This window comes from Cladophialophora bantiana (genome assembly GCF_000835475.1).
Source record: "Cladophialophora bantiana CBS 173.52 unplaced genomic scaffold supercont1.12, whole genome shotgun sequence".
NCBI classification, from domain to species: Eukaryota; Fungi; Ascomycota; class Eurotiomycetes; order Chaetothyriales; family Herpotrichiellaceae; genus Cladophialophora; species Cladophialophora bantiana.
In genome coordinates this window covers 33,841-58,871 of record NW_015971586.1, presented here as the reverse complement: position 1 = coordinate 58,871, position 25,031 = coordinate 33,841, and the positions used below count along the sequence as shown (strand labels likewise).

General features: G+C 48.4%; 10 protein-coding genes across 10 annotated transcripts; 3 read left to right on the top strand and 7 right to left on the bottom strand.

The window, feature by feature from the left end:
- Positions 1 to 346: 346 nt before the first annotated feature.
- Z519_07918 (uncharacterized protein) lies at positions 347 to 2,443 on the bottom strand (the record flags this gene model as incomplete). The annotated part of the gene is made up of 1 exon (XM_016765648.1): positions 347 to 2,443. The coding sequence occupies one exon, from the start codon at positions 2,441 to 2,443 to the stop codon at positions 347 to 349; it is 2,097 nt and encodes a 698-aa protein (XP_016617693.1).
- An 847-nt stretch (positions 2,444 to 3,290) lies between these two features.
- On the bottom strand, positions 3,291 to 5,433 carry Z519_07917 (uncharacterized protein; the record flags this gene model as incomplete). The annotated part of the gene is made up of 5 exons (XM_016765647.1): positions 3,291 to 3,933; positions 3,997 to 4,430; positions 4,487 to 4,836; positions 4,924 to 5,118; positions 5,169 to 5,433. The coding sequence occupies 5 exons, from the start codon at positions 5,431 to 5,433 to the stop codon at positions 3,291 to 3,293; spliced, it is 1,887 nt and encodes a 628-aa protein (XP_016617692.1).
- Positions 5,434 to 9,968: 4,535 nt separating this feature from the next.
- Positions 9,969 to 10,247, top strand: Z519_07916 (uncharacterized protein; the record flags this gene model as incomplete). Its single annotated transcript, XM_016765646.1, has 1 exon — positions 9,969 to 10,247. The coding sequence occupies one exon, from the start codon at positions 9,969 to 9,971 to the stop codon at positions 10,245 to 10,247; it is 279 nt and encodes a 92-aa protein (XP_016617691.1).
- Positions 10,248 to 10,918: 671 nt separating this feature from the next.
- Positions 10,919 to 11,851, bottom strand: Z519_07915 (uncharacterized protein; the record flags this gene model as incomplete). Its single annotated transcript, XM_016765645.1, has 1 exon — positions 10,919 to 11,851. The coding sequence occupies one exon, from the start codon at positions 11,849 to 11,851 to the stop codon at positions 10,919 to 10,921; it is 933 nt and encodes a 310-aa protein (XP_016617690.1).
- A 1,385-nt stretch (positions 11,852 to 13,236) lies between these two features.
- On the top strand, positions 13,237 to 13,733 carry Z519_07914 (uncharacterized protein; the record flags this gene model as incomplete). Its single annotated transcript, XM_016765644.1, has 3 exons — positions 13,237 to 13,347; positions 13,403 to 13,493; positions 13,546 to 13,733. 3 exons carry the CDS (start codon positions 13,237 to 13,239, stop codon positions 13,731 to 13,733), a joined length of 390 nt encoding a protein of 129 aa, XP_016617689.1.
- A 913-nt stretch (positions 13,734 to 14,646) lies between these two features.
- Positions 14,647 to 14,970, top strand: Z519_07913 (uncharacterized protein; the record flags this gene model as incomplete). Its single annotated transcript, XM_016765643.1, has 1 exon — positions 14,647 to 14,970. One exon carries the CDS (start codon positions 14,647 to 14,649, stop codon positions 14,968 to 14,970), a length of 324 nt encoding a protein of 107 aa, XP_016617688.1.
- An 87-nt stretch (positions 14,971 to 15,057) lies between these two features.
- Z519_07912 (L-lactate dehydrogenase) lies at positions 15,058 to 16,194 on the bottom strand (the record flags this gene model as incomplete). The annotated part of the gene is made up of 4 exons (XM_016765642.1): positions 15,058 to 15,444; positions 15,502 to 15,788; positions 15,845 to 15,936; positions 15,986 to 16,194. The coding sequence occupies 4 exons, from the start codon at positions 16,192 to 16,194 to the stop codon at positions 15,058 to 15,060; spliced, it is 975 nt and encodes a 324-aa protein (XP_016617687.1).
- A 739-nt stretch (positions 16,195 to 16,933) lies between these two features.
- Z519_07911 (uncharacterized protein) lies at positions 16,934 to 17,359 on the bottom strand (the record flags this gene model as incomplete). The annotated part of the gene is made up of 1 exon (XM_016765641.1): positions 16,934 to 17,359. The coding sequence occupies one exon, from the start codon at positions 17,357 to 17,359 to the stop codon at positions 16,934 to 16,936; it is 426 nt and encodes a 141-aa protein (XP_016617686.1).
- Positions 17,360 to 20,852: 3,493 nt separating this feature from the next.
- Z519_07910 (uncharacterized protein) lies at positions 20,853 to 22,328 on the bottom strand (the record flags this gene model as incomplete). The annotated part of the gene is made up of 2 exons (XM_016765640.1): positions 20,853 to 22,255; positions 22,310 to 22,328. 2 exons carry the CDS (start codon positions 22,326 to 22,328, stop codon positions 20,853 to 20,855), a joined length of 1,422 nt encoding a protein of 473 aa, XP_016617685.1.
- A 428-nt stretch (positions 22,329 to 22,756) lies between these two features.
- Z519_07909 (uncharacterized protein) lies at positions 22,757 to 24,460 on the bottom strand (the record flags this gene model as incomplete). Its single annotated transcript, XM_016765639.1, has 5 exons — positions 22,757 to 22,955; positions 23,018 to 23,061; positions 23,120 to 23,923; positions 23,972 to 24,219; positions 24,280 to 24,460. 5 exons carry the CDS (start codon positions 24,458 to 24,460, stop codon positions 22,757 to 22,759), a joined length of 1,476 nt encoding a protein of 491 aa, XP_016617684.1.
- Positions 24,461 to 25,031: the final 571 nt, after the last annotated feature.

Below are 25,031 nucleotides of genomic sequence, written 5' to 3'. Positions count from 1 at the left end.
AAACAGCAAGCTGGCGCACAGGGCGAAGCAAGATGGTATGATCATAAAGAGATACCCATTTACGCAATTCTGCAGACCTTTTTTTCTCCAGCATCAAGCGTCTGGACGGCTTGTACACTAGTTTTTGGTTTTGGTGGACGAATAGAGTGTGGACCCCTGCCTAGGTTTAAATGAGGAATTGCTTGTGCGCTTTTTGTTGATCCCATAGATGTGATATCCCCTAAGATCTTCTCTATACCAAGAACAAATGGGGGTATTTGCCCCCCTTCCCAGGTTTTGCATGTCCGAACGGTCATGAGCACCAAAAGATTTATTCAAAAATACAACGACAAAACTTGTGGTGGTTTCACAGTTTGCTCCTCAAATCCTTTCTCTCATCCTTCTTGAACAGTGTCTTTGAGTCTGGATATGGATCAAACACCACGTTGTTTAGGGGGTTCAACTCGCTCGCTCGGTGAAACATATCCTCATATACATTCCCATCATACCTGCCCAAGGAGGAATCGAGTTGCCAGTCGGAGAACTTCCACGCATCAACCAATCGTACCGCATGGGGACGGATCTCTTCCAGCAATTTCATCACCGTCTTCGTGCGGGCCAGCGTGATCTGTCGCACCGTCACTGCGGCCGAGGAGTAGAATTCCGATGCTTCACGTTCGAGGGTATGCAGAGCATACAGGCGAAACAACTTATGCAACAGGGACACCGTCTCGGAATCCAATTGCTTCTTGGTGTTCTGATCCCGCAATGCGTCGTGGAAGTTCTTGACAATCATGTATTGGGCGTGTGCTGTGGACAAACGCCAGAAATCCACAAGCAAGGAGTTCCAGGACTGCTTGTCCTCATCACGGTGGCGCAGAGCCTCAAAGGTCAAGAAGGAGACACGCCATGCAAATGCCGCGACGAGGTCATCGTCATTGCCGATCACGTCAAATGCACAGCCAATGTCACGCCGGCGAATAAAGTCGATAAGAATGCGCGTCGTGTCGTTCTTTGCTGCCTTACCTTGGATGACACTCCGGGCAGATTTCAAGAGGTACCGCGAAACTTGTTGCGTGAGCATGTAGTTGTCGCCTTCCCAAGTGACCGTGGGGAGGTAGTCGGCGTACCAGGTACCAATGCCAGAGAATGACGAGTACCCATGACCGCCGCAGGCGCGGCGGCAAACCTCAAGCCCTTCTGCGGCGGTAGTAGAACCATAGGCTTTCAATGCACAACTAGTGGAGTGTAAGTCCGCGAGCAGGTCAGTGCCTGGATTGAGTTCCTCGGGTCCCGGTCCGCGGTTGGAGTCGGACAATTTGCCAGCGTCGCCGGCACTCATGCGTTTCTGGTTTTCTTGATACAGCCTGATCATGCTCTTGCCCGTGAAATGGAGGGCATAGGTTGCTGCGAGCAAGGGCAGCAATCGGATTTGGACCATCGTGTAGTTGAGGACCTGGTTTTCGCCGGGCTCATGGACATCTCGGTCTTGGAATTGTCGTCGCACGGCACAGTAGCGAGTGGCAATGGTGACGCCACGGGCAAGGGTAGAGCCAGCTTGCAGGACGATGGTGCTTCGAACAAAAGTGAGAGTGCCGTAGACGAGAGAAGGGTTGGAAGGTCGGACGTATTTGCTAGTACTGGGATCGACGCTGGAGAAGCGGGCCAGCATGTTGACGTGAGGGATCTTGACATTCTTGAAAAGCAGGAAACCGTTATCCATCGTATTGTATCCAAATTTGGGGCCGATGTCACCGACGTGGACGCCAGGTAGTGGTTCATGAGTCTTCATATCTCTGACTTGGACGACAAAAGGATGAGGACCGTAGGCTTTGTCATTGATGAAGAGCTGGGCCATGACGATGGCATGATTGGCGGTTCTTCCGAGTGAACCAATCCACCACTTCGAAGCAGTAAGGTATGGCGAGTTGATCGTGAAGGTCTTATCGTCGGAATTCCATGTAGCAGTTGTTTCCAAGCCCCTGACATTAGAACCGTGACCAAGTTCGGTCTGGGCATAGCAGCCAATGATCTTGTATGCCTCCGCCTTCTCGAGGAAGAGCTTGTGCTGTTCGGGAGTACCTTGCTCTCGGAGGGTGACGATGAACATGCTCGAATGTAGACCATAAGGAGTAGGCTCGCTGATGAGGTCGCTGGCTGTCTGATACTCGTCTCTTGTCCACCTGTGCTTCACCTGCAACTGTTGCAGCCTCTTTCCTCTCGCCAAAGCAGCTTCTATCCTGCTTATTCTCCCTCGAAAATAATTTTGGGATTTGTCGAAGACAGGGTCAGCTTGTAAAATCTTGAGAATCTGATCATTTCTCTTAAGGACTTCCTGCGTGAACATAAAATCGGCAAGCTGATCGATGTTGAGATTTGATTTGGCTCTCTCTTGCGAGAGCAGCTCAGAACCTTGAGGGCCAGAGGGCTTGAGAGCCTTGACCCATTCTGGGTTTGAAGGCATTTTGACGAGACTTTGGGAATCCGGAAAGAAGTAAAAAAAAATTTAAAAGGAGGTACACAGAAGTCTCGTTCCGGTGCGGATTGGCAGGTCAGAGGAAGGGAGGACTGGTATTTAAGCTGCTCGGTGTCGTCGAGACAGTAGAAATAATCATCGCAGGCCGAAATAATTGCAGTGGCGGAACGGTTCGCCAGACATGGAAGATCACGTTTAGTGCGCATGCACCCTCCACACACGGATGCCTCGGTTCAATCGCTGATGCATTTACCCTTTTAGGGATTAGTGACGCCCACGAATCTCGAACTTCGTGCGTAAGATCCGCCTGAAGCGTATACTTCGGCAATCCAGCTCAATTCCCATTGAGTGCTACTCAAAATGCCGAAAGCCAGGCCTTCCTTTGACGTCGAAGGAATATTGACCTGAACGCGCCACCTCCATAGTCGGGCATACCCGGATTCTAGACTCCGAATTCTTCTGTGCTGAGCTCTGCGAAAGATCGGTGGAAAAAGAGAAAATCAATCCTCTGTAACCTCAATTGATTGGAGTTTTGCCTCGGTCAGAGAGACGATCTATCGGACGCCGTTAGGAAGCCCAGCTCAATACCTGATTTATTGTTGAAAGGGGCTGATTCAAGTAGTTGATTGTTGCCACTTGTCATATCACCATACACAGCCCTCCTCTGAGCACTGTGGCTCTTCGAGATGGATCAACTGGTCACTGTGATATGGACGCCTTGGTACTTGCACAGATGAGTGCATTCAGGGCACAAAATTGTTTGAATTGATGGCGGCTATTCCTAGCTACTCTAGTGTCTCAATAACATCTAACAGCGCCATCTACTCCGTAAGGTTCAGTGCTTCTCGTCAATAGTATGTGGCTGAGGCTCGCTGATCGAGATCTCCTCTACATCCTTTTGCGCAACAACAAAACCTTCGGGCAGCAAGTTGAGTTCGTCTTCCTGCTTGTCGAGTGACCAGAATTGCCAGATGAATAGGCAGCCGCCAATAAATGCAACGACGGCAAAGACACCATAGTTCCAGATCAGCAGTGGGTCACCTGAGAGACGGTTTAAAGCCTCTGCAATTGCAGCCGAGATCGCGTTGGTGAAGAGAGCAATAGCCTGAACCAAAGATCGCATATTCCTAGGTGCTTTGGAATATGCGTACTCGAGGGATGTGATTGACGCGAAGATCTCTGAGAGCGCAATGAGGACATAGCAGCCAGTCTGAATCCAGACGTTGAGGGGCGCCGGGTTGACAGTACCATCATCATTGAAGCAGTTGTTGGCCTGATATCCGCAAGGCGACCTCTTGTAGATGTAGTATTGAACGACTGCGGCCCAAACCATGGCTGCGGCTGCAAGCCAAAAGCCAGCCGTGATCTTCTTGAGCGCTGTGAAATTGAAGCCGAGTTTTCGAAGACCAGGGTACAGGAACGAGTCACAGATAGGGATGAAGATGATCAAGGCGAATGGATCAAGGTTGTTGACGACGCTGCCCGCATATCTGTTAGGCCGTATCCAAGACCAAGCGGGCTTGTGATGAAGAGGGACTTACTCATTGGGAACACCGTTCAGCTGCATTGTGCCTGCTTGAGCGGTGAAGTTATTGGTTAATTGACCATATGCAAGCCAGTAAAGTGGGTAGTAGCAGAAGACTGCGCAGGCGGCAAACCCACGGCGGACTTCGTCAACCCAAGCATCATCAAATGTCATCCACTTCGGCCGTTGGGAGGGTTGAATGTTGGATGGCTTAACTGCTTCCCAGACCGAGCCGTTTCGGGTACGTTTCCACATGGTGACTGGATTGAAAGACCAGCGACCCTTCATTCCGTAGATGAGGCAGCGGAAAGCTTTTGTCACAACGGAGCCGGCCGGTGGTCTTTGCTGATACCGCTTCCGTCCCCACCACATGACAAAAGGGGTCGTCAAGAAAGCGACAAGAGGGAGCAGGAATGAGAGCCAGAATCCGACATACTTCTCGGCGTAGACCTGCAAAGTATTTGTGAGCTTGCAAACCAAAAACGGTTCTCGAAAGGAAAACGCACCATGCCAATTTGGCCGACGAGGGCGCCGATGTTAATGAAGAGGTAGAAGTAGTGATAGATCCTGCTTTGCGTGATGATGGGGTCTACAATCACTCGTTCTCCAGAAGGCAGGGTCTTGACAAAAGCCCTAGTGACATCGATCTGTTCGACGATCAATGGTGAGATGTTGGGTTTGAAGCTACCAGTCCCAAATCCCATGATGATCAAACCGAGCATGAAGACGGCGTAGCAGGCAGTTGTATTAGTGATGACGGGTGGAATAGCGGAGATGACCAGGATAATGTGACCAATGATGGCAATAGCAATGGATACACAGATTGTCTTGTATCTTCCCCAATGTTCGTCGGCGACTGTTCTAGTGTTAGCATCAACTTGCTCCTCTAGGGACAGAATAGTAAAAAAGCAATGGTGACACCGTCGTAGGGAGAGAGGCTTACTGTAAGCGCCAAGCAGGGGAACACAGTAGACCCAGAAGGTGTTGAAGGTGTTGATGCCGTTGGCAGTCTCCGGCCCTTGACCAAGAGCGCCCGAAATGCCTTGATCGGTACCACCACCGGCACCAGTATTGTGGTGAGATCCTGGGGGGCCATCGGGAGCAGGGAGTGGAAGCGAGTGGTTCACAAAGTTGGAGTCTAGTACCCTGTGAGCGATCGGAAAGCAGTAAGTGTGATTGGAGCCTTACAAACAACTTGAGTTCCATAGTAGGAGAAACGCTCGCAAAGCTCAACGAAGGCGACAGTGTAGACGGCCCATGGAATGGGAGCTGCGACTCTGCGGAGAGCATTGGGGCCATGGAGCTCCCCTTCCGTAGGGACATTGTCATATCCGGAGTCGCGGCGAGAGGACTGAACAAATTCGTTTTTGGTGACGGAGACGCGACGGCCCTGGTCGGCGTCGAGGTACTCTAGACCACCGGCCTGAATAGTCTCGGGGTTGTCAACAGGCATGATTTTATAAGGGTTGAGAAGTGAGTGGATAGGAAAGAGGATGGGCTTCTGATCAGCACGACTGGGCCGGAGAGAATGGCTTTATAGCTCTTGCCATATGATCAAATGCACGCTTCTCAATTTGGCAGGAGCGATTGAACGAGGAGTGATATGGCGCACAGGCTTCGAGATGTAGCATTCAGCATTGTAACCGCTTATCGACGGCGACATGATGGGCGGTTCTGGGCATACAGATCCTCCCAGAGACTTGTAACGACGATTGGCTGGGTGTCTGGACGAGTTCATCTCAGGTTACATTCTTCTCCGTAATTGATATCGGGAGAGCGATGTTTTCTTTGCATGGTTTGAGCGCCAGCCTTGGCAACGGCGGCCAAGGAGCAAATAGATGGCTTGATAGGGCTTGTCTGGCTTGATTCTGTCAAGCTTCCATGGCGAATGCCGGGGATGCTAGGCCGATTCTGGGGAAGCGACCGAGCCGGACTCACGATTGTTGCATGATCGACCAAGGAACCGGAGCTCGCTGAGTGGCGGGATTGCTGGATCTTACCCGCCACCCGTTAATCCCCCAATGCCCCAGAACAAATTCCTTTCAAAACTCTCTTTCCGACCTCATTCGTCGGCCACGTCCGACTGTAACCTCCTTGGTCAGTGTTACGTTGTGATAAGTCCAATCCATCGCATCTTTCTGCCCATTGTCTCCTCCTCGGTTTATCTCTTGGCGAGTGCCAGGGATGCGATCCTTGGGTTCTGTGCGAGGAATGCCCTCGTTGCTGAACCGAATCAGTGCCGCTGCCATCCCGCGGACCCTCTCCTCTTGAATCGCTTCCTTTTGAGGTATTCGCACCGTTAAAAAGAACGTCAGCCAGGCCTCGTACCAGTAGAAGAATTTTTACGGGCGCAAGGAAGAATCGGGAGGTCTCCTCGTGTGTGAAGCAAGTGCAGCGGCGCGAGAGACTTTTTGCCCTTGGCCTCCAAAGCCCAGCATGGTCAGCCAACCTCTCTGGGGAGTAAGCTCCGACAGCTGCGGAGACGGAGATGACCTGCCGTCATGTGGAAACAATGAGCATCGACTGGCGAATGACGACACTAGAGCCCGCGTGCGACAGCGTTCCGGAAAGAAGAGGTGGACAAGTCTAGAAGGGACGAAGAGCAAGGCATATAATATACCTTGGTTTGGTTTCCGGTGGATAAAGGCAGGTCTCCACAAACTCCAACATGGTCTGGAAGATTATGTCGACGGCCGGCTGGTTGCGGATAAAGCCCGAGAGAAGGGATCAGAGAAACCCTCCTGTGTTGAAAGCCTCGGGGCTTGAGACCCCGCTCACCCAAATTGCTCCTTGAGACTGTCATCGTTCCGAACGGACGCTAATGCTTCACAATATAAGAGGCACTCTTCCAGATCTGCTGAAGAGACTTGCAGGTTTCATCCGGCGATGGAAGGATGACTCGCCAAGAACAACGCTTCCCAAACTCTTTGGTCAAGGGGATTGGCCGCACCTAGCGCTTCCCGAGCCCCTGAAAGGTTCAAGGGCGTCGTCAAACACGGACTCTAGTTCAAGAAGAAGGGGTTACGCTCTTCTGTCGACCATAGCTTTACCAAGGCACAGCGCTAAGGAACCTCAATGCGACCAAACGAACCTTTATTCTGAAGAAGGCATTTTCTAGCAAGAAAGGGACATCTCCCAACAAATTGTCTGAAGCGCGAGGTAAGAAACTCGAACAACGTACCTATATGAGCTTTGAACAGAGCACAAGCGTCTGTACGAAGCAATACGTGGAATATTCGGACTTTCCACGTGGCTAGGACATCAAAGCGCAAGCTAAAAGCCGTTGGAAGAAGGCGCCGACGTCTATCGGCGGTCTATTCCTCACTGGAAACCTGGCGTACAACGGGTTGCGCTAGAAGCTTTAAAGAAGGACATAGCCGACTAGCGCAAGGAGAATGCTGAAAGGGGCAGAATAACAGCCGAACGAGGAGGAAACCTCAGCGTGCTAGTACCAGGTGATATGTCCAGCTCTGAAGGCTCAAAACCTGCTCCCCCTGCAGCTGCTAGAGTTGAAAGAGTGTTTGATGTTCACCCGCAACATAATTCTCATCCAAATGAAGGAACAGTTGGATACCTGGGTACTTGAAGTCGACCTCCTAGAACGTCTCCAAAGCCAGGCTTAGGAAAACAATGGCGATCACGAATTTTCAACCACTCCACAAAAGCTCGGCGAACTCACGATAAGCACTGTGAAATACGTCACCAAGAGAGAGCCGCCTGCCTCGCAACAAATTTTCGGATGCTAGCCAGATTTATTTAATGAGACTTATGACCTTCAACATATGCAATTCTACTTCACAATCGATCTTGAGGAAGATTGGGTTAAACTCCGAGCACAGTTCAAGAAAACGGTCGAGATATATACGAGTTTGGTCAGGACTCTCTTTGCCGCAACCTCTGGGAGAGCATAATCTAGGCAGTAGGCGAAATCAAGAGCAGAGCAGCTAAGCTCTTCGGACTTCCGGCTTCAAGGACAAATGACTGAAGCTTTCAAGCAGTTCAGAGGCGGTATTAAAATTGCATTAAACAATGCAGCAAACGGATATTTGCGGAAACTTCCCAGCAATTTGGTGGAGAGTCACACAAAAGTTGCCTCAACAGGCATGGAGGTGCCTGGCTTCTGACCTGCCACTATTCTCGATTGCTTGAACGCATCGGCCCTCCCCGCGCGATGCCTAGTGCGCTGCCACTTGGCACGCCTCATCTGGCCCGAAAGGTTTTTGGACCTTTTCTGGCGATAGATTCAGGAACGATCTTGCCTCTAGGCAGCACGCCAAGATCATATTGCGAATACCTCTCAGCTCAAGAAAGGGTTCCTAAAGGGGAACAGATAGATAGGACCCGTAGAATAACAACATTATTTCATGATCTCGCTGCCAGGTAGTACGTATTAAATTCCACTCACTCAGCAGCAGCCTTGCTCAATCAAAATTTCGCTTGAGTGTGGTTGGATCGCCAATTAGCAATTCCTGACTTAAGCGAAAATCGGCTCTTCACACTGGTACAAGCCGTCAGGAGTCTTGTTCAGGAACACTGTGAAGCGATCATGACCTCACACCTTCCCATGGCATTCGGATCCCTGATTAATGATGCGAGAAGTAACTAATAATAATGGGCTTCGACTGATGTATACCCAATACAAACCCAGCGTCCCTCCGTAGTAGAATCGCTCTAGTCTGGTAACAGCTAGCCGCCACCAGTCTTTATCTTCAGAGATTAGCAACAAGCCCATGCTGATGTGAAATGAAGCGTAAAAGTGTATTGGACTATTCTAGATCTATGTGGTCGGGGAGGCTGCTTTTATGTCCATAATTACTAGCGTCTTAGCGTATTTCACACTGACTACTTGTTATTGCCAACTACGGGGACCGCGAAGAGTATTGCGGAGCTGCATCACCCTCTGTAGTTCCTCCCCATGAGTGTGAGCTGCTTGATTTGAAGCCGAAGGTCACACGAACTCTGATTTCCAAACAGTACATATAATACGTTAGTGATACTCCACACGTTCATATTTGCTCTGCATAGGAAATGCCCACTAGAGTACTCGGCATTCTGATCCAAGCAATATTCGCCATATCGGTCAGTTTTATCACTCCTAGCAAAATGTTTTCGATTCACGTGCATGGGTTTCTATAGGACAAATATGTACCTTCTCACCCTGCATTGTTGCTTCTCTCATCTTTTGCTATCAGAACGGACTTGGACGCAGCTCTCCCTGGATCTATACTTTGCTTCTCTACGCAGTGCGTGTGGCTGGAGCTATATGACAGCTGCTCACCTATCACAACTCGTCCCCTGGTCTATTGGAAGCGACAATGTTGCTGGACATCGTTTGTCTTGCGCCATTGCTCCTGTCAGCACTTGGTCTCCTATCAAGGCTCATTACTTCGATCAATCATCGTCAACAAATCTGTCTAGGTGTTCGAGGAATCCTACTTCTCCAATGTCACGAACCCACCGTTGTCCCCAAGTACTCTACGCCCTCCACCCGAATCGGGTGGACGGTATAGAAAGAAAAGGAAAGGATAAGGCAAAGGACGGTTGAGGCACAAGGCTATCGGTTAACGCTGCCTTACCCTTTTCACGTGACAGAAAGAGGGGAAGCTATAAGAGTCTCCTCTCACCTGAATCGGCTGAGAGAGAACTCTTCCTTTTTCTCAAGCGTTGAGTCGTTGTCAATAGGGCTACGTGAATAGAACAAGGCATTCAGCTACTCCAATTCCTTTGTACCTACTGCGTTGCGTAGGTCCCTGATATCCAAGCTGTCATCGTAGTCCCAATGATTTTCGGCATGATTGGCTGTATAAATGCCAAACATGTTGGAGGTGCCATGAAGCCGACAATCGTTCTAAAAGTCGGCGTGCTTCTCTTTATTGCTGGCTTCCTAGGGACTATTTTCTTTTGCGCCAGGGCGTTTGCAAATATCTTGTTTGCAGAAGATGAAGAAAAACAGTGGACTTAGCTATAGCAACAGCGATTCCACTCACTATGGCTCGTCTGATTTATGCCCTGCTTACAACTTTTGTAAATAACAAGAACTTCAATATTATGTATGTAAAAGTACTGTACACGGTTGTTTTGTCGGCGCTCCCAGAGTTTGTCGTTGCCTTCGTCTTCCTTCTCACCGGGGTTCACCATTCCAAGCAGGCGATATATCAGCAAAGATCACTCCTAATTCGACAGCGCAATGACGACCACCAGTGGAATCGTGTTTCAGAAGAGCAGCATCCACTCTACTACTATCAGTATATCCCCATCAAGAGGTAACTCGACTACAATGGATGGGCCTGGGGACGATAAAGCCAATATAGGCATCTTGCGTATGGAAAGAGAGACCGGGTCATGTATGTAGCAATCTAAACCATTTCGCGACGGATTTGTGGTATGTTGGCTTTGATATCTATCGACGCATTTAACCCTTGCCTTTACCTATGAATGGCCTTTGCTGATAAAGGAGTATATTAGTGCACTGTACCAAACTCGGACTGCTTTTTCCTTTTCGGCTGCTTGTTCTCCAGAGCTTCGTACTCCAAAAAGAAAGTGTCAAAAGATGTAATTGGCAATGTATACGACGAAGTACGTATCATTTTGTGAATTTCATTGCAGAAAACTACTACACAAGCTAAAGATTTCCAACTTGATAAACTGGCTAGCCAGGGAGCTTCGAAATTTCAACGAGTGTTGCTTTCCACATTTACTATCCCGCAGTCCTTGGTCAGCTGTAAGAATGGATATCATTCCGCATCAATGAAGTCCATTGAAACCAGCCCTTCTCAACCTGGGTCCTTAACCGTTGTCATACCCGTGGTCAAACGGTTGTTCACAGTACTAGAAAACCTTGCTTTACGTCCGCGCCGGACGTATCCTGCGTTTCCAGGGTTGTTGGTCCACAGGCTGAGCCTTTGCGACATTTGTGCCCTATAACAAAGCTTTAAGGCTCAATTCGCGACAGGCGGGGCGCGAGGGACAGGAATCTCTGCAGTTGCAGCGTCGGAACTGGCAGCCGCTCGTTTGACGACAGGAGCATCATTGTGGGCCTTGTCAGTCACTTCAGTCCAGTAAATGGCATAGAACCCAGATGGCGAGAGCGCGTCATCGCGTTTGGCGATGTGACTGTTGGTCATTTCCTTAGAAGCCTCTTCATTCGCAAAATCAAGTGGCATGAGGCCACTGTCACGTCTGGAGATGGGGGGGTTGGCCATTCCCGCAGCATTTTGCTCATATGCATAAGCAAATGGCAAGAGAGCATCACCACGCTTGGAGTCCCGACCGGCGACCATTTCCCCACCATTTTCTGCATCCACAGAAGCAACCGGCGGGATAGCATCTCTTTTGGTGACGTGTACGGGCTCTCGGGCATCATCAGTAGATTCAGTCCAGTATATGGCGTAGAGCCCAGAATCATGCATGCCAATGTCGCTGTTGTCCTGAGGAAGGTTATTGCCGTCCTCAACTGCTCGTCTAACAATGGGGGTATCTGTCAAGGCGGTGATTCGCAGCGGTTGATTTGTGGGGTTGTCATTGGCGGCTCGCTTAGCAACGGGTGTGTGTGCCAAAGGCGTGGCGATACGGAAGGGCTGATTCAGGATTGGGTCGTTTCCAGCGGCCCGTTTAGCAACGGGTGTGTCCACGGGGGCAGCCGCAATGTAGAAAGGTTTGTGCAATGCTGGATCGTTTGCAGAGGCGCGCTTAACGATAGAAGTGCCCACTGGAGTTGGAGCAAGCTCTTTGGCCACGGGAGTAGCATCATTAGCGAACGGGAGCTCTTGGGCGTCGGCCTGGTGACTTGGTTCGGTAGGGGCCAAAGGAGCCGCAAATGTTAGAGAAAAGAGAATGCCGGCAAGGGCAGAGATAAAAATTTTGGTCTTCATACTGATAAGATGTTTGAACTTGAGGAAAAACTTGTTCCCTTGGAAGATGTTCGACTTGGGAGGAGATGGAATGATTGATTGTGTACTGTGGAATTGGATGAAGAAATGCTGGCTGAAGGTTGGGAACTGCAGGACCTCTTTATACCTTTTTGCTTTCCTTTCAGAGATTCCTGATATTCATTTTTGCGGTTGCTGCTCATGTGAATAATGCCAAGCAGTATTCGTGGCAGTGAATGTGGCCGTGACGAATTGTTGTAGAGTTCGCATGAGGAGTGGAATACTAATGGCGAGTTTTCTCAGCTCGCAAAGTTATGTTGTGACAATTGACCTTCCGTAAGTTTCTCCAGCTCAAGATACACAGCTTGCAGAGTGAAGTGCCTACACAGCAAGCAAGGACTACGCAGTGGTGAACCCGTGCGAGTTGAGTGGTAGCAGCCTCGTTCGCTTAATCTCAGCAAATTAGAAAGACGGAAAGAGCCAAGAATACCCCAGATTGCCAAGGGTCATGCGACCCTAGATGTTGCTCCACTAATTACGTATGCATTCTTAGTCTTCGCATGGAGTATCAGCTGATATTTACCCTATTATCCGGAAACTACGTTGCATAGGTAGAATATCTTCTCCGTTCTAGACCGTGTCTCTTTTATCATATCGACACCAATAAATCCGCAGAGCCTCCAACGAATGGGTATACGATGCGATGATGTGGCGCTGGCACCTGGTCATCAGACCTTGGAAGTCATGGTGGGCTGAACATACACTGGTATTTCTATTTCGCTGATGACAAGAGCACAAGAGACTATAAATGAAGGTTTGTGTCGCAAAGTGCGCGCGCTAAGTTTTTTGAGCTTTGTTGAGTCTTCATCACGAGACAAGGTTGAAATCAAACGAGCTCCTTATGGACACACCATTTTCTTTCGACGAACAATTTACGACATTTCTCTACGCGGAGAAGAATGGGTCGAAGCGACACAGTTCTCAACCCGGCCGAACAGGATGCAAATGGATCTTATTGTGCGCCTATATTTTGTTGGCCTGCGTTGCCCTCTTTTCGTATTCCTATGCTCTTATATCCGTCTCCAGCAGCGATGAATACTGTTCCCAGCGTCTTTCTGCATATTGTATGTATACCAAATGGAAAGCAAGCGAAATGGCTTGGTAACCAGTCTAGCTCCGGCACTCAAATCTCTTGGTGTTTATCGAGACGTTATGTTTCATGGCGAGTTGTTCAATGACAATAGTGAATTTCGTGGTCCTCCGAGTCCTAAGCTTGATGCTGCATGGAACAGAATTACACCAGGTATATTCATCATCTCCATGGACCCAAAGCAGGAGCATTTACTTACATTACTTCGACAAAAGCGGATCCATTTCCAATTTCGGCTATGGAGGTTGTTAAAGTTGGGAAATCCTTGGGGACTACAATCAAATACCCAGAAGAGAAAGGCGGCCAATATGCTGCTAATTTGGAAGTATTCCATCAATTACATTGTCTGGTAAGTCCCTTCGTCAATGCTTTATTAGTGGGGGATCACGTAACTAAGGAATTAGAATCTTCTGCGGAAGGCGACATATTTCGACTACTACGCCGATAAAGAGATCATGTTCAAGACAACTCCTCACATGATTCGTGAGCATCTTGGTAGGAAGAGGTAAAGAAACCCTGAAAGATGATCGCTAACGTCAACCGCAAGACCATTGCATTGACATGCTCCGGATAAGCTTTCAATGCACCACCGACCTCACTCTGATAACTTTCAATGTCTCGACACCTGAATTTCCAAAGGCAGACTATATACCTGACTTCTACACAAACCACAGATGCAGAAACTTTGAACAGACGCTTGCTTGGTATTACGAGCGCCGAATTCCATTTGAATAACTAAGTATTGCGGATTAATTAGTTACTTTAGTACTGTAAATCTCGGAAAAAGACGTGTTCTGAGATCATTCTGTCTAGGAACCCAGAACCAATAGTATGACTTACCGATAATCAACTAAGACACAAGGTCATTTAGCTTTTACAACCTAATGATGGGCATCCTGCGCAGCAATCGAACGAGATACTCCAATAGTTTGTCCCGGCTCTGCAAAAGCAACAATGCTCTCATAATTAGGGTATTTAGTGAGATATTATCAGCTGCAGGTTAATATAACACTCTCTTAATTAGGCGAGTTCAAGAACAAGTCGGAAACTAATTCTTTGTACTGCTCCTAGAACATTGGGATCGGGACGATTAGAGCCAGGAACCCAAGAGCGAGTACGAGGGATGGATGTCAAAGCTTGGGAGTACCAAGGCTTGAATTATTCAGCTCCAAACTTCCAAACATCCCAAATGAATACCATATTTAAAAAATACTAGTGCAAAGGTAACGAGAACAGGGGGGGTGGAAATAGTTTATTCAATACAATGGGAATAAAGTTTTTTGTTGCGACTGTAACTTAATAAGGTTAAATTTAGAAAACTGTCCTACCTCGCAAATATGATTCTCCCAATACCCTCAGCTTCAGGTAGATATAATGAAAGTCAAAATATTGCCGGCGTACTTGAATACTCCTAATTGGTTGAATGGAGATATTTATTCTAGAGGTAGGTAGGAAGGGCTGCATAGCCTCCCAAGCTGATATCCACCACAGATGTAGACGATATGTAATATAAAGCGCTTTATCTGAACTATCAAGTCAGAGCCGTCCAGGAGCTACTCTGAGAGTCAATGAGCAATTTAAAACGAAAACCAAAGACTAGGAACTCACAACGGAATAACCAGCGACACACCATTTATCGTCTTTTTATATGGCCGCAAACATTGAATTCCATCACCATAAATTCACCAAGCAACTCAATATCCGACCCAGTGACTCCCAACCTAAATTTGATCGAAGCACCCAGTCTGGCAGTTGCGCAGACGGTGAGCCTCTGTACACCTTGAAAGAGATATTGTCAATTCCAGAAGAAGCCATCGTCAACGAAGCAGCTTATCCCTTTCGGACTTCTATCAACACCTCCACCGAAACGGTGATGTCGGAGACTTCTCCAATTGGTGCTTTGAAACAGTCCAGGCTGTCTCGGTGTTGGATGGTCATAAAGCGAAAGCTACCACTGAGACAAAACAAGTGATTATCAATTTGTGGAGGGGTTGTCAAATTATTGGCCTTGGGGAAACGAAAGGTTAAAGAACAATCCCGACTCGTTCTTCAGCTTCCACTACTTTTGAGTCTGTTCTGCTTCCTGAATGAGCTTTTTCAAAGTGTCAGCGCTCTTGAGCAAAAGATCCCTTTCCTCTTGATTCAGTGGTATATTAAGGGATCTAACTATTCCCCGTCGTCCAAGTACCACCGGTAAGCTCAGGCAACATCCCAAATCATCGACCCAGTGGGAGATCGGACGGACATTCCGCTGGTCAAATAAAATCGACTTGCAGATGGCAGCACTAAGGGCGCCAATGCCGTAGGCTGTTGCTCCTTTGGCCTCGATAATCTTTGCGGCTTTATCTTTTGTTTCCATCGCAACAGCTTTGCGGTCAATGGACGTACCTGGCGGTAGACATTGATCCAGCGGGACAGCCCCGATGGTGACGCAAGACCAGGCAACCTACGCTCGTCATCAATAACATGATCTCGATCCAATCTTTGCTCCTTGGTATCCTACCATTTGCGATTCCCCGTGTTCGCCAAGGACATAGGCATCCACGCTGCCAGCGTCAACCCCAACTTTTGCTGCCAAAATACCTCTCAGTCTTGCACTGTCGAGGAAGGTTCCACTTCCGATAATCTGGCCTTGAGGTAACCCAGAGAACTTCTGGCAGAAGTAGGTCAATACATCCACCGGATTTGCTACGAGCAGGATGACGATGTCATCCCGGAATGGCTTCATATCATCTGTGGCAGACTTGAGAATGGCCAGGTTACGGCCTAGCAAATCGGTCCTTGATTCACCTTCAAAAAATCGGCTTAGCAAACTATCGCGCGGCGGAACCGAGTTGCGAACTCACCATGCCTCTGTTTTGCGCCGGCACTGATAACGACGATATCGCATTGGCCAGCCTCTTTGTGGGTTGCCGATCGGATTCTTACTCCACCACCCCTGTAGCTAAATTAGTCAACCGCATAGGCTACAAGTCAGTACAACACACCCGACGGCACCATGGTAAGTAGTGGTATCCTCGAGGTCTTTGACTTGTGCGTCTCGCTGATCGGTGTTTGGGTCCACTAGAAGGATTTCGCTGGCAACAGGATTCAGGATAAGGCAGAGGGCTATTGCTGAGCCCACGCTTCCCGCACCGAGAATAGCAATTCGAGATCTATCCGTGGCCACTTCGGGGTCCATTTGTGAGGGTTCCATCTGTGCGGAAATGATCAAATTTGTAAAAGATCTGGTGAGACGATTGAATTTATGAGTTAAAGCAGAGTAGTGGGAAATTGATGAAAACCCAGGCTGGAGAAATAATGACTTCAAAACCCCAAATCCAAGGTGGTTTAGCACGTGGGAAGTGGGATGATTTTGTTGCCCGGCTTGCTAATTCATCAACCGACCTATGACATCCCTCCGATGCTCGAGCTGTGTTTCACGGGGCTTCTACCTCCAATCGTAGCCATCTTGCGACGAGGGGAGACCACCTACTTGCAAGATAACAATGGCGCCCCGCGGGAATTTTGTCCTGAACTCCGCTGCATGATTCACACCATCCCACTCACTAGCTCGTTCACACGGACACCCACGTTGTCTATAGCAAACAATTAGATCGCGAGCATGCTACCTAACACAAAAGAATCCATGCAACACTAAGTATGTAAGTTCTAGGGTCTTGTTGACAATGAAAGATACTGGGTGCCATGTTGAACGCAAGAGGGAGAGAGCCTTTATCTTCTTCGGCCACAATGCAAAGCCTCAGGCCTTGTACATAGCTGTTCTGCTGTAACAAGCTCCTGATGAAATTGATATAAATATTCTTGAGATTGGTTCTCCCGTCCAAGGTCATCTCCATCTCCTTCGCGTGAATACGACAACTCCATTGTTGCAGACTTGGGCATCATTTCTGACGCCTCAAACGGGCAAATGACCATATCATCGACTTCGTCAGTTACATTTGCTTTATTGGGGGTAATTGTATCCCGCATCCACTGCAAAACTTGTCACCGACCTTGCACTGGTTCCCGCATTTGGAACAGAACAATACATCGACCCCCCCATACGCAGGCAGACCGCCTCCTGGTTGTTGGCCGTACTGTTGTTCAGCTTTTGCTCTTGCCTTTTCTCTTTCTTCAAGCTCGACCTCCATCTTAATGCGCTCTTTCTCCCTTTGTAATTCCTTTTCTTGCCTTTTATCCTCCTCCTCTCGTCGCCTTTCTTCCTCCCTCCTCTGAGCCTCCTGTGCAGCCTGTCGCCGCTGAAATTCGTACTCCATTGCCTGCTGTCGTTCCACCTCGACCTGCATTCCACGCCTTGCGCCTGCCCTTGATACCCCGTAGATTGCTGCTGCGCCTAGAAGAGGGCTTCGCCGGAACATTTTCTACTGAGTCAACCTGATGGAGATGTCTTTGGTCAGTAGATCAGAGATTGGTGGATGAAATGGGTACAACAACCCTTTCCTATTGAAGTTCTCCAGAGTTCACCAAGTGAATCAGTGCTATGGGCTAAGAATCGATGGGATGTCTTGATGTAACTTGATTGGTAACCGATCGTATGTGCGAAAACCCGAAGTTGTTACTTTTGCAAAGAAGCTGTCGCGAGATCAAAGGTGGAAAACTTGTCAAACGTTCAGGAACCTAGTTGCGAATCGAGGCTCACTGATATCTCTTTATTCCTTCGCAGAATTCGTTTCACTTTCAGCTGACCAAAATAAGTTCATTTGAACGAGCTGATTTTTAACCCGTGATCAATACCGGTGGCATGATGCAAAGCTTGTAAACTTTCTCGGTATGCTCGGGAAGTCGTGATGTACGAGTTTATTTTACAGGAATGATTGCTGTCCGAGGAGGAGCGTAAGGTTCAATAGAGAAGGCAAGGAATCACCCGGAGGGTACGGGGTTGCACTGTTCGTTTCGCCAGGTCCCAACTACGTGTCCTGATAGGATACAGGGAAGGAACTTAGTTTGAATAGAAATTCTGGTCATTTGACAATGAATCAAGGTTTCTGTATTGTGACGGTTTACCACAAAATGGTTGACCTGTTATAGATTATTCCCTCTTGGGGGGATGATGGAGGCTTCTTGCACGTACACACAGCCCCGGAATGCTCAGAGCAAGATGACGACGATATACCTGGTACATTGAGATTCTGCGGCGAGCAGCATCACTAAATCAACTAGAATTGCAGCCGACCATAAGATATCCCTTCAGACAATGGGAAGAGCCCACAAACCTTTGCAGAGAATGAGCCTGCGAACCTTTTATTTCGGGCAGAACGTTTGACGCACAAAGTACCAACTTTTCAGTCGGGTAAAGGTGAGTTGCCCGAGGCGCTTGCCCTATGGCAGCATCGATGAACTCTCTCCAGCCATCAGCCCTATTCGAACTAGCAAACCATAGATTCCCATGTCGTCCTGGAAGCTGTTCAGATACTCGTAGGGGAATCCCTTTGGAAACGCACGGATTCTCAACTCAGTCATGGAACAAGATTCTTTCGATCCCGGTGCCGTCCCAAAGATGTAGAGAGACCTCAGGGATTATCCCGACGTTTTCCCCACCGTGTAGAGTCCCCGTTATAGATCCGAAGGCGACAACATAAGTGTGTTACCTAAGGTTGTCTTGTCAGCGTATATAGAAGACATCCCAACTAAGGCCGCAGTCACTGTTACCTTTGTTCAAAGTAGACTTTGACATGGAGTCGAATATGGCCCATTCAAATGGCATTGGGTTTCGCAGGCGAGTGCCCAAGGGAAACTCAGTCGTCTTGATCATGTTCAATGGAATGGTCGAGACAACCTGTACGACACTCAGAGCGGTGCAGTCACCGGCGGATGCGACTGACACCCTGGCTTGTTGTCGATCTTCTCGACCAAGTGAGAAAGCAACACCTTCAGGCTTCCCAACCGTAGATCATCCTCCAATATATATTTGCTAAATGCTGGTGTGCTGTGCTATGCGTCAGCTTGCACGCATCTCCTTTCTCTTGCATGGCACCTGCCGATAGAACAGATTCAAAATTCCTGTGTTTTCTATGGTCCCTTCGCTCCAGAGCAAGAGATATGATTGGGAGCGCTAATCCCCAGGTCCGCCAACTTGTCCTTGATCTGCGCAACGCGCTCGAATGCGGTTACCTTGTCTGATTAACTTATCTATTGTAGAATGGCGAGACTAGGTAAGGTATAAATTCACGACCCATTTCCCCATCAACGTTTAAATATCTCCGGCCCTGTACTGTTGACACATTAGAATCTTGTACATCGCAGTGAACTTCTCTAGAAATTTATCCCGTGGTCACTTCGTATTTGACATTAGATTTGCCGACTCCTGCAGACAAGCCAAAAGAGACATTCAACTGGGTCCCAGTACCTGGCGCCGCGTATTTCATAGGGGAAGCTGTTGACGATGCTAATAGCCCACGTCGGTTAACCAAGGATACCTCGGGCAAACGGCAAAGCACTTTGTCGCCTTGTCATACAAGATTGCTACTGATGCAGCCTCCCGGGAGATAGACGCCAGCTTCTCGCCCCTCAGAGCCAAATCCCGTCAAGCAAGTAGTTGGGTAAATCCAGCATCGATCACAATAACATGACAATTCGAACGCGGCTTTGACTTGTTCGAGAGAATGTTCGCTCCTTCGGAAGAAATCCCCTCCTTAATCCGGTCACTAGGGTCCACGTCTACCTTTATCTGGAGCTCATGGTCGACTCAGTTATAGTTGCTGTCATAAGGACTCATGGACCAGGAATGTGGGATTGATAACCCTAAACAGAGGTCGTCAGATGCTGCCGCCATGTTTTCTACTAGGTACTCATAGTTCCTATAGCTTGATATACCAGCCTTGAATGCAACGACATTACAGGCCTTACGAGACCATACAGGAAGCATGTTTCACTCGGGATTGATTCTGAGATCTCCTTAACCTTGCAGGGTAGAATTTGCCCTAACGTCTTCAGCTGTGATATCGCGGTGCCTGTAAGGCGTTTCTTATTGCTTCCGTCCCGCTTCCAGGCTCGTTAGTGGACGATACCACGTGGAGATGTGATTACCCTTAGTGCTCGCATGGAACTATGACCAAACTCACATTTTACGCTGTAGTCCAATCAACCTTGATTACGAGGACTTCTTTCAATGACTGGAACAGGGGGGAAGATGTGAGCAACGGGGATTCGACAAGGCAAAAGATGGGGGTGACATTTACCGTCTTGCTATTGGCGAACAAGTAACCTTTTGCCATCCTACTTCCCCAAGTCTCGGAACAGGACGGGGCCAAGAAAAATGCGCGTGAAATGTGTCATGGTTTCCCTAAAGCATCTGTGTGCGAACATGGTAACTCCTTTAGTGCTTGATTAAAATAACGCAGCGTCGTGTTGTGATCGTTCAAAATTGAGAGGAGCGGCGATATGAGCTCGGCAGAGGTTGTGAAGAAGCAATAGAATGATCGAATCATAACCATGTGGGATGCCAATGGGGCTTGCAACGTGATGACCCGTCTCATCGCTGGCTTTTGCTGACCATGTGGGACCGTCGTGCTTGCAACGTGAACCTGGTAACAAGATTCTCTGGTCAACGGCAGCTTTTTTTTCTCTTTCTCAAATGCTTGCTAATGGACTATTCTACGTGGCGTTGTGTAGACAATGGGGAACATAAAAAGAACGTCTGATACCGAACAGTGTGAAAGAACCTCTGTCCATCATTCTGCGCTGTGACTGACAAGAGAGAATACGGAGAGAAGTCCTTCAGTATAGAAAGGGGCGAAATTTTGCTAGGGGTGCCGTACATTGCGAGAACCCTGTCACTCCTTTAATCTCCACACACCTCTAGGTCATAGCAAACCGCTTTGAAAGTAAAGATAGGGTTCAACAGAGATATTGTCAAATAATAAAAACAGGCATAACCTCTGGTAGGATCTCTGTCCACCTTCTTTCCGACTGGACCTTCCAAAACTCCTGCAAAGCGGCGAGCGCGGTCGGGATATTATGGAATCTGGTGCGTGAGAATACCTCCTGCAACCGCATCGTGAAGAAGTCGCGATGCTTCAGTGTCGAACTCTCTGCTGCAGCAATGAAGTACACCCATACGAGCGTATGATGTCCTGGGGTAGCAGGATGGATTCGTTCGCAAAGCCTTTTGAGGCGCTCGAGGTCCGTGACGGTCTCACAATGAGGTGGACCGCTTGTGACACGTTTCAGGTAGATGTTGCATGCCATATGAATGGCGGACTTATACATTCCTATTTGAGGCGCAAGCATGGGGTGGAAAATGGCTGCGTTGGAAATGAAGTCAAAGTAGGCAGTGGGTCGGGCGCTCAGAGTAAGAGTGCCGGAGCTCTCTCCTAAGAGAGGCTGGGCGAAGAGCGTCATCATGCGAGTCTGCTCCGTTAGAAACGCGTGCATCACGCTGTCGCGACCGTCTCTTGTGTTCGCATCGGCGAGATGCAGAAGAATCTTGAATAAGTAGGGGAGGTTGGTATCCCCCGTAATTGTTTCGCCTGTCAACAAGATAATTATCGTGGTCCAAGCAGCGATGTCGACGAGATCGGCCTGAGTGGATGTGCGCAAGCGGAGCTCAGATATAAGGGATTGGAATCCGGCTTCAGCGCGATATTTCAACTCCGGTCGTTGGTAAGCGAGGTGATACATAGCGACGACACATACTGCAGATCTAACAAGCTGATCTTCAAAGGCGAGTGGAAGTATTAGATCACGGTAGCCGTTGAATTTGCCGTCCAAGACCACCATCACCGGCGCAATCGTTGAAGAAAAGTGTGCGAATAATTCTCGATATTGCGGGCCGATAAGCTGGAGGGAAGTTGGGATATCACTGCTACACGCTCCGTCATTATGGATCGAGCCACACGCGGGAAAGACTGTAGGGCTGAGCATCAAGACTGTTGAATCTCCGGCAAATGATTCCGTCAACGGAAGATGCTCCCCTTCCTCTGTAAGGACCTGGGTAAAGTTTCCGTCGGAACGCATTTCTGTGTGGTCAAAGTCCCAGGGTACGGACGCTGAACCGCATGGTTCGAGAATCGAAGTTGTCGTCCCATCTGGCCATAATAATACAGGAGCTGCTGGCGGCTCCTGTTGTCTTTGCGCAAAGGAAGGCTTGTCGATTGGGACTGTACGGCCGGTGAATTTACCACGAGAAGCTATACCATCGTTGAACCTGTACCTGATCCCGTAGCCAGGACATTCAAGGCCCTTGCGCAGGCACTTGTTGCATCTTGGACGCGTCTGATCACATTTGATGCGTCGCTGCGAGCAGTTGTGGCATCCTATTCTCCTTTGTCAGCTTGTAAGATCGATTCAGAAAAGCGTTGGAGACTTACCAACTAACTCCCTAGGCATGGTATCTATGTGTATCAAACAGCATCACAATTTTTCGATGAAGCCGCATATCGAGGCTGGATCTTGTGTGCTACGGCTGGAAGAAACCAAATTACATATGTGAAAACGAAGAGAACCTTAGAGGGTGAGGAAGCTAAATCCGCTTGAGGTCATTATTGAGTCCAACGACCTCCTTGGCCAAATTTTCTTGGCAATCACATGGCATGCTGGACTCTGCCTAGTGGACTCATCAGCCTCACCAACCACCTGACACACTACCCCGCCATGAAACAAATTAGCTCTCTGATCAACAATTTCTCTTTGTCTTGTATTGCTAATAATACGAGGTCCTGGATGATTCAAGATCGAGAATCTTAAGGATGCCAGCAGCATTCAATTTTTTTTTTTTACTATGTAGATCAAATCTTTAGGGCATCTGTGTCTCCGTGTTATAAACGGCTTGTTCTCGAAATAGGCATCAGCTCTTGACAGACAATCAACGCGGCCTCGGTTCCCGATTGGATGGCTCCATCAATGAAGCTCCGCCATCCTCCAGCAGCCCAATCCGAGTTTGCAAACAGGATAGGCCCTTGACGCTTCCTGAGAGCCTCGAGATATTGCACCTCCATACCCGGCCTGTACCATACCCTATACAGTGTTAGACTGGTCATTCAATGTTAAGGTGAATCTTTCAAGGTGAATATCCTTACCATGCTCCTTTGGCAAATTCATCCTTGGACCAATTGTGGAATACCTGAACGTACATGGGTTAGCCTCTTGTTACCGCGCCTCTTTAGTGCTTGCGCACTCACCAACCGGTCAATTTCCATGGGGCCAAACTCTTTGATCGCTCGAAGCGTCTGATCAATGTCCTCATCCGCATGCATGTGGTTTACGTCGCATCCGAAAAAGACGCAATGAGTCTTTCCGGCAGGCGTTGTGCCATCTGCCACCCCAATGACAAGTTTATTATCAGGGTAGGTGACGCCACTCCAAGACCTCATTTCTGGATCTCTAATCTCTGCGTGGACCTTGACACATTGATTGACATGCTTCAAGCTGGCAGCCTCGCGCTTAGCGCAGTCCAAAGGTGGGTTGAACTCGATCTCCTCGAGTACATTCAGCGGTGCTGTGCAAATAACCTTTTTAGCAGAGAAATATTGGCCGTCTTTCGTTCGCATTTGTACCAGCCCCTTTGAAGAGTCGATGTGAACAACAGGGGTGCTGAAAGAGTACGATAGATTCCCGCTTGCCTGCGCCTCCTCGAAAAAGCGCTTTGCAAAGCTAGATTGGCCACATTTCAGCTTGAAGACAATAATAGTGTCCAGTAGCGTTTTGTAGTCGTAATTGGCTGCTGCCCACCATCGGAGAAAATCAAGAAATGCTGAATTTTCTGTCGTTCCGCCACTACAAAGAAGCACAAAAGCTTCAACTGCATGCCGCTCGTCGCTGGAAAGGTCGTGGCTGATTTGGGCAATTCTGTCCGCCACAGACAGATTTGCATATTTGTACACTTCTTCGTTCGAGTATGCACTGAAAGGAAATGGCATCACGCTCTTCCCGAAGACGCCATCGACGTTGACGAATTTCTTAACGGCTCGAGCGAATAGTTCATCCTCAAGATTGTTAGTTAAGAAGACCAAGTAATGCCTCAATTAACTCACCTCTTCTTCGTGACTCATGTTCCTAGCACCAGTTGAAGTTCTGAGAGTGAAGAAGTTGTGCTTTTTGGTGTAGTCGGTGGAATGGACAAGATGGTCTTTCATACCATATCTCGACAACTCGCGATACACATGTGGCTGGAACCAGTGCACCCATGTACCTCCCATTTCATAAGGATACCCATCAATCTCGGAAGACCAGGTTCGGCCGCCAATCCTATCTCGTCCTTCCAGCAACAGTGTCTTCAAGCCTTTATTTTTTGTTAGCCTAAACAAAATCCAATGTAAAGGTCCATTTCAGCCAAACTGACCAGTAGTTGATGTATCTCTAGCTGCTGTAAGCCCTGTATAACCAGCGCCGATAACAATAACATCAAACATGTCGTTGGTATTTCGAATCATCTGCGACGGTTCTATCACTGCGATGGACGGGATGCCAGCTTGGAGGCCGGAGCCCGGTGTCCAATGCCAACCCTCTCGGGACTTGTGCATAATTGCTGCCTGCTTATGGTGGTAATATGGTCTTGAAAAGTACTCTTGACTAAGGTGAAAAAGGTCATTTTGAAACATTGGTAGTAGGTCGAGTCCTGGAAATATATAGGTTTCCGAGGCAGAGAAGCATAATTCCGACGCGTATCTTCTCTATCGAATTAGGCAACAGAAAAGAGATTCCTCCAGATTTCTCATAATAAATAAACTAAGATGTAGACTGTAGATAACAACTAAACGTATTTGAAACATTCTCTGTTTTAAGCTTCGTGGCAATACCACGAAGTTCCGTCCGAGCTTCCTCTTCCGAGATATAAAGTTTGGCTCGATGCATGTTCAACCGCGCTTGTCTAAGGTAGTTAGACCACTCATTCAACATTCCTTTTTTGGACGCGAGAGTCTGGGGTGCAGCATGGTGTGGGGCAAGTGGGGTGGCGGGTCTATTCCGCTGGTTTCCATGATTGTATTTGAAGACCTCGTCAACAGATTTATTAAAGAGACTGAAGCCCACGAGTCTTGATGTGGACATAATCAACACTGTACAATCCACTGCTATCTGTGCTTCTGCTCGACG